The sequence below is a fragment of the Grammomys surdaster genome, unplaced genomic scaffold (assembly GCF_004785775.1).
Source record: "Grammomys surdaster isolate TR1022 unplaced genomic scaffold, NIH_TR_1.0 125580, whole genome shotgun sequence".
Taxonomy (NCBI): Eukaryota; Metazoa; Chordata; class Mammalia; order Rodentia; family Muridae; genus Grammomys; species Grammomys surdaster.
In genome coordinates this window covers 546,235-560,980 of record NW_021620426.1, presented here as the reverse complement: position 1 = coordinate 560,980, position 14,746 = coordinate 546,235, and the positions used below count along the sequence as shown (strand labels likewise).

Below are 14,746 nucleotides of genomic sequence, written 5' to 3'. Positions count from 1 at the left end.
CCTACAAACTTAACAAAAATAATTTTTAGAAGAGAATATAAGGAAAAAATGGTTAACATGGAATGAAGATTTGCTTCTAAATATTGCAGGGAGGTATCAGAAGCCTATGATGCTATGCCTTATATAAGGACATCTGTTTGTTAAGAAACAGAGTAGTGCTCCAGTCTACAGAGAGACTTTAGGAAAACCCAGCTTACAATGTAACTTCCATCTACAAATAGCCCCCTGAAAAAACATCAAGTAGAAAATTGTTGTATCTTGGTGGGTGATTTCTGGGAGGGGATTGAGAGGGAGGGGTGTTGCAGGGGTTAATTATCAGTAAGTGAACTTTGTTTTCCCTGTTTAAGTCTGTTTAGTTATTTTGTTTTTTCTGTTGGTCACTTCCTGTTCTAGAGGACATGTACTCAGTGTTCACTCTGGTTGGTGCATCCTATGTTCTTTCTCCCTCTCTCATTTTTTTTTTTTTTGAGTGGGGAAATCACATGGAGACTCCTCAATACCGCTAATATCAATTGCTTTGTTGTTTTCAGGGGCATTAGATTTTATTAGTGCCACACTGACCTTGCAAGAATTCTGAGCTTTACAATCCAGGCAGGTAGTATCTTAAGTGCTATGAGTCAAATTAAGTTCACCTAAAAGTAAGGCTTTGAAACCCTACCCCTGAATGTGACCTATGTTGGAGAGGCTTTAAAGGAAGTAAATACAGATTCAGATTAAAGGATGCACCCCCCATAATGGCATTAATACTCTAGAAAAGGGATAGTAGATATTTTCATCTCCTGTTATCTTTGCTGAAGTTTGGATGTAGGCTTTCCCACAATGTGGGTTCTTTATATATTTTGGAAATTAGTGCTCAATCTGATGTGGAGTTGGTAAAAACCTCCCATTCTGTGAGCTGCTGCTATGTCAGATTAACAGTGTCCTTTGCTTTACAGATGCTTTTCTGTTTTATGAGGTGCTATTTATTGATTGTTGATCTTAGTCCCTGTATTATTTGTCCCTGAAAGTTGGCTCCCGTGTCAGTGTGTCCAAGGCTACTCTTCACTTTTTCTCCTAATCAGTTTCAGTGTATCTAAATTTGAGGCCTTTGATGCACTTGGACTTAAATTTGGTGCATGGCAATAACTATGGATCTCTTTACCTTCTTCTACACAGAGATATCCAATTTGACCAGCACCATTTATTGATGATGCTTTTTTTCCCCCATTGTCCATTTCAGGCTTATCAAAGAAAACAGACATCCATTTCTGAGTAGATTTATGTCTGGCTCTACAATTTGATTCCATTGATCAACGTGTCCATTTTCATGCCAGCACTATGCAGGTTTTATTATTACAGACCTGTACTACAGCTTGAAATTGAGAATGATAGGACTTCTAGCAGTTCTTTTATTCTTCAGGATTGTTTTAACTATTTTAGGATTTTTGTCTTCCACATGAATTTGAGAATTCTTTTTCAAGATTTGTAAAGATTGATTGGAATTATCATAGGAATTGCGTTGAGTCTGTAGACTGCTTTTGGTAGGATGGCTATTTTTTACTATGCTAATTCTACTGATCCATAAGCATGGGAGATCTTTCCATCTTCTGATATTTTTCAATTTTTTTCTTTAAAGATTTGACTTTTGTTTAACCATATAAGTCTTTCACTTGCTTGGTTAGTGTTACTCCATAATGTTTTATATTATTAGAGGCTACTGTGAAAGGTGTTGTTTCTCTGATTTCATTCTGAGTACATTTGCCCTTTGAATACAGTAGGACTACTCATCTTTGTTTTCTTGGGTGAATCTTGTATCCAGTCACATTTCTGAAAGTGTCTGTCACCTGTAGAAGTTCTCTTTTGAAACTTTAGGGTCATTTATTTATACTATCATATCTTCTGCAAATAACTATAATTTGGCTTCTTCCTTTCCAATTTTTATCACCTGGATCTTCTTTTATTACTCTAGCTAAAACTTCAAGTACTATATTAAGTTGATATGAAGAGAATGGACAGCCTTGTTCCTGATTTTAGTGGAATTGCTTTGAGTTTTTCTTCATTATTTTGATGTTGGTTATAGGCTTGCGGTAAGTTGTCTTTACTATGGTTAGGTATGTCTCTTATATCCATAATATCTGCATGACTTTTATCTTGAAGGAGTGTTGGGTTTTGTCCCTGGTCTTTTCTGCATTTAATGAGATAATAATGTGTGTGTTTGCATTTTGCATTTTTGGGTTTTTTGTTTTGTTTTGTTTTTAAGGTGGACTACATTTACTGATTTTCATACAGTGAACTATCCCTGCATTTCTGGGATTAAGACTACTTGCTCCTGGTGGATGAGCTTTTTGATATATTCTTGGATCTGTTTTGCAAGTTTTTTTATTGGGTATTTTTGCTTCTATGTTCATATGAGAAATTGACCTGTAATTCTCTGTCTTTATTGAATCTTTATTTGGTTTGGGTATCAGAATAACAGTGGCCTCAATAAATGAATAGGCAATGTTTTCTGTTTTTATTTTGTGGAATAATTTGAGGAGTGTTGTCATTATCTATTCTTTGAAAGACTTCTGTACTAAAACTGTCTGACCCTGGGCTTTTTTGGTTTGGGGAACATAATAGACTGCTTCTATTTCACAAAGAGTTACATGTCTATTTAAAATGTTTATCTGATCTTGATTTAATTTTTGCAAGTGATACCTACCCAGAAAACTAGCCATCTCTTATAGCCAGGCAAGGCTTCTAGTGGCTGGACTAGGATGCATGTTAATTGAGTTGTTAGCCAAGGGGGTCCCAGGAAACTCCCCATATCACCTAGACAAAAGATTGTTCTATTTGACAGCCAGGTGCCAATTCTGAGGACAACACCCACACAACTCACTGAACATGGAGAAATGCTGGTGCCTGAATGAAACCTTCACCCTTAACTCTGTGGCCCAGTGATCTTTCCTCCTCAGCCTCTCAAATACTGAGATTAAAGGCATGATTCACCATGACAAGCCCCAGACTTTTTTGTTCATTCAGAACACTTGAGGACTATATTGTAGCTAACATCAATGCACATTCAGTACCTCTTCAAAACAAATCATTGTACTTGATGGTAACCTGAAAGTTAACAGTAAGCACAGAAGGGAAGAATGTGGTACAGCTAGTTGATTTCCTACAGTTCTGCCTACGGGACAGGAGGAAGGAGTAGACACGGAGAGTGTACTGCTCAATCTGTCCTCTAAGGAACACCAGTAACTTAGAAAGTTTATCTCTAAGTCTCAGTTTCTAAAATACAGTTCTTAGGAACTTTGGATTTCACAAATCTGCAAAAATTATTTTTAAAACTGAAAAGGTTGGTGGTGATGTGGCTCAGCTGGTAAAGATGCTTGCTGTGGAGACTGAGAAGCTGTCATGCCCCAGGACCCACGTGATGGAAGGGAAAAAATGACTCTTCCAAGTTTTCCTTTTATCTTTATATGTGTGCTGCAGCATGATAACACACACACACACACACACACACACACACACGCAAATGGAAGTTCTTTAAAAATCTGAAGAACAATAGGAATTGTTACTGAATTCTATGACATCTTCCTAAATGATCAACAGGGAGGTTTGATTAGGTTCCATTAAGCAGAAATTTTAATGTGCATATTAAGTGAACAAGGAAAAATAGCAATGATACAAACTATCAAGTTAATAATAAGACACTAGTTAATAAGAACTAACCAACACACTGACTATATCTCAACAATAAAGAATATACCATATTCCTGAGGGTACATGAAAGTCAATGTGGGCACAAACAGAAAAATCCTTCCATGAAGAGACAAAAGTATTCTCCTTAAACTGAACTCTTGGGAAAAGTAGAAAATATCCCCGAAGTAACAGATTAAAGAAATGATGATAATATACTACTGTGGTGTCTTCGAAGCTACAGACAATGCTTCATTGAACTGTATCAGTTTAAAACAGAATACTCAACTGAGAATACAACCAAAGTAAAATAAAAGCCCAACGGAGAAAATAAGAGTAAATTGTGAGTGAAATACTGACCAACCAGGCGACGTAACATGTGCTAATTTAGGAGAGGAAAAAAAAAAAGAAGCTATAAATGTACACAATGAGAAATAAGCAAGAGGAGGTAGAAGGATGTCTCAGTCAGAAAAGTACTTACCTTGCAGAAATAAGGACATAAGGACCTAACTTTGATCCCTAGAACCTGTGCAAAAAGCTTGAGTGCTTGCAATGCTACCACTGGGGAAGTGGAGACAGAAGCATTCCTGGGGCTTGTTAGCCAATGAACATAAACAATTTGATTACATACAGGCCAGAGCAGGACTCCATCTCAGAAAGCAAATTGGGCAGAGCTGTTCTTAGTGAGAGACCTCAAACTTCCACATATAGTACACATGTGCATCCACACATATTTGATAACACAAGCAAGCAAACATATGAATACACAAAAGAAACAAATAGGAAAACATTCAAAAATTAAAAAATAGATATTATAATGATAGCATATTTAAAAATGGAAAGGGGGTTAATATTTAAATACACACTCATAAACATACTGTGACAAACTGATTCCACAGATAGAAAGCATAAGTAAACCTGTTTCTTTTTGTCAGTGAAACCAACCAGCAATTTTCACATAAGTAAAAGAAAAAGCTATCCAAAGAAAGTTCCTTTTGTGGGGCAAAGAGACTGGATGACCTAAGGACAGGTGATGTGAGGAAAGGTCTGAGGGGAAACGTGCACTCTGAACACTGGTAGGCCAGAGAAATGCATCCAGATTGTCCTTATTCATTAAAGAAATTTGCCTTCGTCTGTACCAAGTGAATTTATGCCTCTTCTGGGGGAGTGGTGAGAACTAGTCTCACATCTTAGTGGTAGAATGTAAAATGCCGGCACCAAGGACTGGAAACTGTTAATGTAACAAATTATATATGTGCATAATTTTAAATGCAATTATTCCTCTTCTAGGCTACTCTAATGATACACCTTTAAAAAAAGTGTTGAAAAACCATATAGTTTTCCAAAAATACTAAGTTCATGTATGGATTGATCAGATAAACTATGGTGCATAATGGAATAGTGCATAAAAATACTCAAGTTCTGTTAACCTATATGAAATTATTACTGAAGAGATGAAAAAGTAATAAAAGTATGTACATGGAAAAACGACCCCAAGCTATGTTCAATGTCATTGGCAAACATGTGCGTGCATGCACGTGCACGCACACACAGAGACACAGAGAGAGAGATTAAAGCTACTTGTAGCTGCCAGTGTACACCTGATACTCATTCCAGCATGAGGAGACGGGGACAGGAAAGATCAGGAATTCAAGGCTATCCTGGCCATGATAGACATGGACTCACCCTCTGAAAACTGTAAGCAAACTCCCAACTAAATACTTCCTTTGGTAAGTACTTTGGTTATGGTATCTTCATAGTAACAGAAAAGTAACTAAGACGTGCATACTTGTAGAAAATGTCCCAAAACAGAAAACCCATAGGGACAGAGTATAGCTCACTTTTGCCTGAAGCTGCAAATGAATGTGAGACGTCACAGTGATGCCTCTTCTACACCTGTGCTTAGGCTGCACCACTCCATATTATTATGTTTTAAAATCAGTGAATGGAACAACTGAGTTTTGTGGCATAATTTTACCTGTACTGTTTTTAAGGGTAGGTATATTAATTCCTGGGTCAGCTAAGCTTCCTATTTTAGAGAACATATATGAAGCCCCCTACATGCGGTTCTCAGCACTTGCTCCAGGATTGGGAGCTCAATGAGTAAGGTAAAGCCAGGGCTGGTTTGGTCTGCATAGTTACAACAAAAACAAAAACCTAAGAGACTTATGTACATGCATGCAAGATGACTATTATGGTTTAAGAATGTTTGTCCTTTTCAAAATTCTGTTGGGTCTTTGTCACTGTAAGCTGTTAAATGGGTAGAAACTTAATCCAGCCATGAAATCTGGCAGGGAAGCCTCTGGATATTGGTAGGCTTGCAGAAGATAAGCAGGGTGGAGCTGTATGCACGCAGTTTCACAAGGAGAAACCAGGTCCTTCATTACTATTGGGCTGTCCCACTGATCTCAAACATCTCAAACAACCAGCTTCTCAAATCTGGACCAAGTCTGTAAGCTTAAATAAATCTCTTTTAGAACTTAATCTGCAGTAGTGTTGTCAACAACAGAAAATAAAACTAATTCCTTCTGTTTGCCCATTCTTAGTTTTAACTCCCAACAGTTTGTGTCTCTTGTCCTGGGCCAAATGCAGTGGTTTTACTCCCTACATGTATGCTGAGGAAAGAGCAGAAACCTTGGGGGGGTGGGGTAGATTTTTTTTTGATAATTTTCTTTTATAAAAAATAACACCTGAGGGAAAAAAGCAGCAAAAAAAAAATATATATCATAAGGGCTGAGGCTCCTTTTTAAATGTTTCAGAGTAATTCTGAGCTGTACCAGCATGGTATGCTTCTGTTTACTTTAAAATTATTAAATCAACAAGGGTGAGGAGTGGCTTTCAACTACACCTTAAGCCTTCAAGCAAACTGTAAAAGTAAACAAGTGCATTTCCATAATCAGTAAAAGACAGAGAGTAATTTACGAATGCATGATATAACATTCTTCATCTTTAGCAGGACACTGGTATATCAAGAACAAATCCTCCTGTTTAGTGAGGTGAATAAAGTAATTCTGAGACTCTGGGCTATATTCCTACGATGAACAAGCCAGTGACTGGAACCATGGAGTTAAGGGCAAAAATATATGGAAAGAGGATGACAAGAAACAGCTCTGTGAAACTTGGAGTTGTGAATTAATTTCTGAGAACCATGTAAGGGCACATACATACATTTGTATGTATTTAGGCATTCATTTCACAGTTGGCTTGGTGAATGGCCTCGATGTAATGAAAACACCCCAGATCTGGGTATAAACCTTTAGTAACTTTCTATCTGTATGGAGAAATTGCTGATGACAAATCTTAAGATGCTTTTATGCAAGGTTAATTAAGGAGGAGTGGAGAGTAGCAAACATTCACCCAAACAGGAAAGAGAATTCACAGGGCACAGGAACTAGCCAGAAGGATCCATCAGCCAAACTTAAAATAAAATTTGAAAACCAAAGAATGGAATATAAAACGCTAGGAAAAGACAAAACAAACCCTTATGAACCTCTATCCAAATTTAGGTGGAAACACACTGCTAGATAAATGACAGGACAAAGAAAGAGGACTTCTGTTTGCAGTAGAGTGTCCAATGCTGACTGGTCCATGTGGAAACAAATGTGGGAGTTGAAAAGTCAGTTAGATTGCAGCAGGGAGCATCAACACATGTTCATCCCCAGAGAAAGATATTGGCATGTACTTAAAAGCCTGCCAGAGGATGCAGACTAGGAAACAAAAAATGTTGTATTATACATTGGAAAAACTCAACTGCACCATAAGCAAGTGATGAAAACTAGAATCATCAGTGAGGAGACAAGTATGAGCTCTAAATCTCCTCATGACAACCACCAGTGCAATGTTCTGACCAACAGTACATACCTTGGACCTAATAGAAAACGAGACGTGAGGAGCGACTTGTAACACCAAGGCTGTAAGACATGCATCCAGAGTACAGTGATGTGAGGCAAGGCAAGCGACCAAGATGGCAAAAGGGATACAGTTTTCTCTTTGAGCAAGTATTATTCTTGCAAGCTTCCTGAGTCTGAACTTATTTGCATATGGAAAAATAAAATTATTAAAAAGGACAGATATTGCCTCCTCACCCTAATACCTGCCCCCAACATCTATAATTTACTGTGTTATGTTGTGTAAGTGTAATGGAAGGGGCACTGGATTTCTGAAAAGAAACCGCATTGTTATAATTTGTATCCCAGTAAACCAGAAAGAGGTTTGGTGAAGCAGCCTCTTAAATTCTGTTTCTGGCAATGGAGCAAAGATAAGTAGAGAGAGCACACAGGAGACATGAACCAAAAACTCATCCCTCAGCTGACAGCTAAGCTATCATCTCATTTCTATTTCTTCAACTATAATGAAGATGATTAAATTATAGGTTAAGTTAAAGGGCTCTGAACAGATCAAATTTAATAAATGAATTTTCAATAGCACTTAACATAGAAAGCACCAGAACCATATGTTTCCTTCGATTCTCCTCCCCAGAAGCTACCTGGACACTGGCTCCCTTTCCATTGAGTCACCTTAGATCTTTTAGAAGGATTTATATTAGTAATTGACACTCAGAATCGGCCCTCTTTATGAACACACCTTTCACTACAATGGAAGCCAATGCAGCAGATGACAGAATAAAGAGAAGACATAAGTGAGGCTGGAAATCTCTATGAGGGAAAGAAAATAAAAGAAAGGCAGTTGAGAGTGTTGGTTAGAAAGTCCTCTACAAGTCATACATACACTTGTCTTCCTTAAATTTTCCAATAATAAACACTAGGTTTTGATGAAAATACTAAAGATTATCACTTATGCTTGTTTTAATGATTCTGCACTTTTCAACAAAGACAAATCAAACTAGGGACACACTCATAGGTTGTCAGAGTTCAGTTATCTGTCTTTTCTGCTTTGCTTCCTTTTATACACTGACTTATATTTACCAGGGTGGTATTATGTTGTCAATGACAGTAATTTTTAAAAATTTACTTTCTAAAAATAACTAAATAACAAAAATAACTGAATTGTCTTATAGCAAAGATCTGTCAACAGATTTAGTTTAATATTTAATTTCTTTATAAAAGATGAACAAAACCTGATTTTCCCTTTATTTCATAAATAAAAAAATCACTCAACATGAATACTGATACATAGTTTTCTTATAACTTCTCTAGTGTGAAACAAACTATACATATTTAAAGAGCGTATATTAACACTGATAAAAATCTCAATACAACTATTAGAAGTTTTTATTAATTGTGACTACTTTGGGGACAATGTGCAAAGCTCCCTAGTATACCAGAAGTAATTTTGTAATCTACAATTCAGAAAGTGTCATCACAGTATGAAGACACTGTAAACTGATCTCTCTTCTCATATCTCTAAAGATTAGAAATAGTGAAAAAATATCCAGTTCTTTATATGTAACAACTAACAGGAGTATTTTAACTAACTACATTTTGCTCAAAGTGATTAAGGACAAAAAATAGGAATTCTTGTTGCTTTATTATTTGATAAACTGCTAGTAAGCTCCCATTAGAAGATCTTTAACATTATACCAAGTTGTCTTGGTCTTCTGATCATATATACACACACACATATATATATGCATCTTTTTTTTCAAGTAAAGAAATGTTTAACAGATGTAAACTATTTATTGAATATTTGCCACCAAATATTGTTAAATACATTATCTTGCAGCATATCGCTTTCAAGTTAAAATGTCAGAAACAAACACCAATATTTACAGTTCTTGTAAGGAATGTTATATAATGACACATTAAGGCGTAAATTCTTTTGGCTTATAATTCTTAAAAGAATGATAATAGCAAAAGTGATGCAAAATCTTCAGTGTGAGATTATGATTAAGCTACATTTTACAAAAATATGGTGTAAGATGGCAATAATCCCATTCAACATCCTGGATTAGATCCCTTCAGGAGGGACTGATAATTTATACAGTCAAACTTTAAAATTTACAGATAAATGCAGTTTAATACTGCCACTGAGAAGTACATCTCTTAACATATACAACTTTCAGGCCACAGTTTTGAAGGTCTGAAGTATCAAGTTGGTTTGATGAATTAGCCGGTTGGCACTTATGAACACATTTATTGCCCTGTTTAAAAAGAAAAAGACAATCATTAATTTCCTTCCCAAATTCACTATTTTAAAGTAAAATATTTACAGTTAATGTCATATTAATGGTAGTAATAAAATGAAAGGGGGGGGGAACAAGTTAGTTCTAAGTATTCTAAACTTTTATCTAGTTGGTTATAAACTATAGTGTCTGGGAATCACTGCCCCCTGGTGGTTCTGACTGGCAATGAGGTTCATAAGGTTGCTACCCCAACATCCATTTATACAGGCTCAACAAATCACTGATCAAAGAGTAGGATTCAGACTGGTCTTCAGCTGTGATTTCATGTACAAAATAAAATACAATTTAAAAAAATTTTGTTAACAAAATAAAATCTGGTATGCTCAAATGATGATTAAGATGATGTCCCCAGCTAACATGAAGCATGCACGATACTCTTAGCCTCAAGATCTATAATGGCATAATAATATCTGGCATCAATGGGCAAGATAAAGAAATCTTAACAACTTCTAACCTACCCTAATCTATCTAATCCATGCCTAAAAACATGTGATTTAGTATCTGGACCCCAAAAATACAAAAGCACAATTTTAAAAAGTGCTTTAATGACAAACATGGACCCTGTATGAGTTTAAGCTAGGTCATCTGCATATATTTTATGGTGGTGTAGCTTGTTGTTCTTGTGGGACTCTCAGCAATGGAGTAGGGTGTCTCTGACTCTGACACGGAATTCTTTTCCTCCTACTAAGTTGTCATGCCCAGCTATGATATGAGGGTTTGTCCCAGTCTTCTGTATCTTGTTAGGCTGTGTTTGTTTGGTGGATATCCCCTGGGAGAGCAGATAACTCCTGCTCAATTGTGCTCACGCTCTCTTTTTCCCTCCTCCCTTTGGAAGGGAAACAAGAGTAGCTGATCTTGGGGAGAGGGAAGGCTGGGAAAGGGACCAGGAGTAGTAGAAGGGAAACTATGAATAGGAAGTAAAGTATGAGAGAAGGGGAAGAGAGCTACTTTAAGTGCCAGAATGTTCTCTCAGAGGTCCCTCACTGTGTAGTCTTATCTGTCCCTACGTACCAGGGCTGAAGGTTGCATCTTAGATGTTATTCACCTAGGAGTCCCTAGGAATGACCCAGTTGAGTCAATGAGAATTTGTCTCTCTAGTGCAAGATGTCTTCAAATACCTGGCTTCACTTACAAAATTCACAGCATATTTAAAACAAAATTGAATCTAAAGCTGTGGAGATTCGGAAAAATAGTAGCAAGCCTGAATAATCTATATATAAAAATTTTAGATTAGTGATAAATTCCCACCTTTCAACATTCATTGTACATGATTAATTAAAATTAGAAATAATTATATCCTAACATAAATTGTACCTTTGGATATTGCATATGGAACATAAAACTATTAATGTAACTATCTTTAATTTGTAATATAAATGAAGATATTTATATTTGAACATTAAAATTATCTGTAAAATTTTTATATCAATGTACTTTTGAGATATTTTATAATAGTATCGTAAGTGTATGGTTTTATATAGGATCGTAAAATTTCAAGGATGTTTTCTTTGCTTGTTTAGAGTATTTTCTAGCTTTATACATTAGTTATGTGTTTTTCAATATAATTTCTAGCATCTTACCTGAAGTATAGTCAACAACCTATATGAAACCATATTGCAGACGTCATAACCCACACTATCTTTTTAAATACTAAGTGCATACACAAAACACAATCCCTAGATCTACATAGGGCTCTACAGGATGTTTTGTATAAACTTAAAACTAATGTTCCACTTACAACTTTCATATAGTTTTCTTAAACACTCATTTGCTTTTGTCTTCTTTCACTCAGGGTGTCTTTACGTCTTTAGTGTTCTCTTACTTAGCTACTGTATCTTCCCTGTAGTATAGTGGATCTCTAGCCTGGGATCACTCCAGAGCCACCTGGACACATTTACAAAACATCTAGACCATGTTCCTATGCAAGTCAAGATAGAAATCTCTCAATGTGGAATTGTGGCAATGAGCTTTTTAAAAACTGACCAGGATGGTTTTAATATGGAGAGAGGATTGAGAATTATTGTTATTAACCTCTACTCTCTGTATACTAGTTTTTCAAGGGACTGGCAGCTTTGACAGCACCTCAACAATCTTAAAAAATGTACAATTACTGAACCCCAAATGTAGACCTATTTCATCAGATGGTACAAAAGCTTAAGAACAAAAATCTTAGGGCTGGTACAAGCTTGTAAGTTAAGACTGACATTTTATCTTTTAATGTCAAAAAAAGAAAAACACCAAAACAAAAAAGAAAAAGAAACACAAACAAATAAACCACATTCAGGTGAAGACTGTACAGTTTAAATTTTAGTATCAGGTCCTTTTCAGAAAGTGTCAAAAATCCTTACTGTAGGTTTTAAGTTGTGGTTAAAACCGTATCTACTCTACAATCCTCTGCCTTTGTTAAATCAGGTTAACTTGACTCTTAACAATGGACGACAGAGCTTAACTGACAAAGCTTTTCTGGTTTAATTTTTACGTCTCTTGCCCACTTTCACCAATTCGGTGTTTGGAAGTAAACTCTGGATGTGAGGCCAGCCTGTGAGAGCCTGTACCCATGGAGATCTCTCACTGGCCCAATTAGCGTGGTGGTTTCAATATCTCACAAACTGGCCCAATTAGTGTGATTTCAATATCTCAGAAAAACATTCATTTAATTATGGTAGAAAAGTATAAATGACAATACTTACTTGCCATCTTTAAAATACGTCTTCAGAGTATCACTGAAACTTTTGGAGTATTTTACAAATTCTTTCTTTTGGTGTTCAAGTGCCTATATTTACGAAAAGAAAAATAAGCTAAGTCAGGAGAATAGTACACAAGACTAAGTCAAAGGGCAATGACAACAATGAATATGGGATGATTTATATTCCATAAATCTGAGCAATGTTTACTCACACAATCATACAACATTTACATCTGAGGACAAATGCAATGACACAATTTCCATAAGCCAAACCCTTCAGTGCGCAGGTCATAAAACAACTGCAGGTAAGCTCATATCTAAGGTGGCAACAACAAGCAACTTACCCTGCGATTCTGGTATTGATATTTTTTGAAGACATTATTCACTGTATCAAGTAGCTCTTTTATTGCACTAGCTATATCCCTGTTTGGAAAGAAACAACAACAATAATCTTTAAAATAAGCTACACTGAAAGAAATATGTATGTATAATTACGAATCATGCTATACCACTCTACTTCCCCCACCGATATAGGCCAGAGTAGCCTGTACCTCAGAAACTGTCATAGATTATCTGTCCTGCCTCTGCTGGAGTACTGGGATTAAAGGTATGCACCACATGGCTGGCTATTCTTCTCTCTATATATTATCTTTTTGTTTTGTTTTTGAGACATGTTCTCAAGTAAGCAGGCTAGCTTTGAACTCTACATGTAACCAAAAGCTTTGAACTTCTATGATCCTCTTGAATCCATATCCAGAGTAAAATCATTCCCAGTTTAGTGTACTGTTGGGGATTGAATCATGCTCTTCATGCATGAAAGGCACCCTCTCTACCAACTGAGCCATGTATTGCCAGGCCTTCAAAGTCCTCATTTGCATACTTAATTCTCTCAATTCATGAAGCACTTCAGCTCATTCTGAAGTAGTAACGCCTTTTTCCCTCTTAAACATTATGATAAATATATACCACCTCTTATATGTAAAGCATTGACATTAGTCTAGAACATAAAATGTTACCTATTAGAGTAAAATTATTTTCACATAGAAATGTCACCTGGCCACTAGTTACCATCAATGCTCCCTATTTAATAGTAGCAGTCTAAATCATGTAAAGGCCTCTCTATTTTCAAACAATTTCAGTATTTTGCACTGATGTGAAGGGAATCGTCAATCCTATTTAGTAAAATGGTGTCACCAGACTTGCTGTGCTTTTGAGAAAAACTATAGTTCTAACCAATATAAAATGTTAAATCTCTACATATGAAAGTTTCACTAAATCCATAATGGAGCTAACTAAAATAGATACAAAGAAGGTAACAGTGATCACATAAATATGTAAATGCAACATCATTTTTTAGTATATTTTAGTATTCTATAAAAAAGTAATTATTAACTTGTTGTCATGGCTAATGTGAAACATGTGAATATAACAGAAATGGTTGGCCAGGGCAAGCCAAGTGAACAGCTCAGAAACAGAACTTACCTGGAAAGAAAAGCAAGGCAGGTAAAAGAGAAAGGGCTTTGCTAGAGTCTATCTCTATCTGCTTTGAAGAACTGGGAATCTGAAGGGTAAGCATGATGACAGGCTGCTGAATCAGTCTCTAGAGAAGCTTTCCTCAGACACAACAAATTAAAGAGCTATCACAAATACCAACATATTGGCCCAAAGCTAGGGTGATCAGAGAGCCTGGTTTTAGCTACACTTAAGGAGGTAGGAAGGAAAGAATCTCCATCATCCTTGTCTTTCAACTTCAAGAAACCCAGTGAAGAGCAAGATACCTCTATATTAGAGGAACAGAACACTGTTCACACCCCAGGGATACAACAGCCTTAGCAAAGCCACAGTGGGACCCAGGGCTAAACAAAGGCCCAGTAACTTAAAGTTGCTTGTAGGGCTAGGAACTTAGCTGCTAGAACAGCATCAGTGAAGAAGGCTGATGGTCTCGACAAGCCCTATAGAATAAGCTGGGAGGAAGAACAGAACAGGAAAGTTAGCACAGCTTTGTCTCATTTTTTAGGTTTAAGTCCATAATGAGGCCTGGGAAACCTAAGAGACACTGAGGCCCTGTATGAAAGAGAAATAAGAGAAAGAGCTCAAACAACTAAGGACCAGCTTTGGCATTAAGCAGAGGTCTGTATATCTGCAACTCATGTTTATGCTACCTAAGGAGTATTCTCCCTCCTTCTAAGACTTATGCAGATCTCTGGGGCTAAGGCTTAGATACAACTCAGTTTTGCATTATTAACCTTGCGGATCCC

At 36.4% G+C, this 14,746-nt stretch overlaps 1 protein-coding gene across 1 annotated transcript in view; it reads right to left on the bottom strand.

The window, feature by feature from the left end:
* Nucleotides 1-9,128: 9,128 nt before the first annotated feature.
* The window catches only part of Pdcd10 (programmed cell death 10), a 42,924-nt gene continuing 37,306 nt past the window's right edge, over nucleotides 9,129-14,746 (bottom strand). Inside the window, exons 6-8 of the mRNA XM_028786763.1 lie at nucleotides 12,833-12,911; nucleotides 12,493-12,575; nucleotides 9,129-9,760 (exon numbers count right to left, since the gene is read on the bottom strand). Coding sequence (XP_028642596.1) covers nucleotides 9,679-9,760; nucleotides 12,493-12,575; nucleotides 12,833-12,911 — 244 coding nt within the window. The 3' untranslated portion in view covers nucleotides 9,129-9,678. The remainder of the gene's footprint in view (nucleotides 9,761-12,492; nucleotides 12,576-12,832; nucleotides 12,912-14,746) is intronic.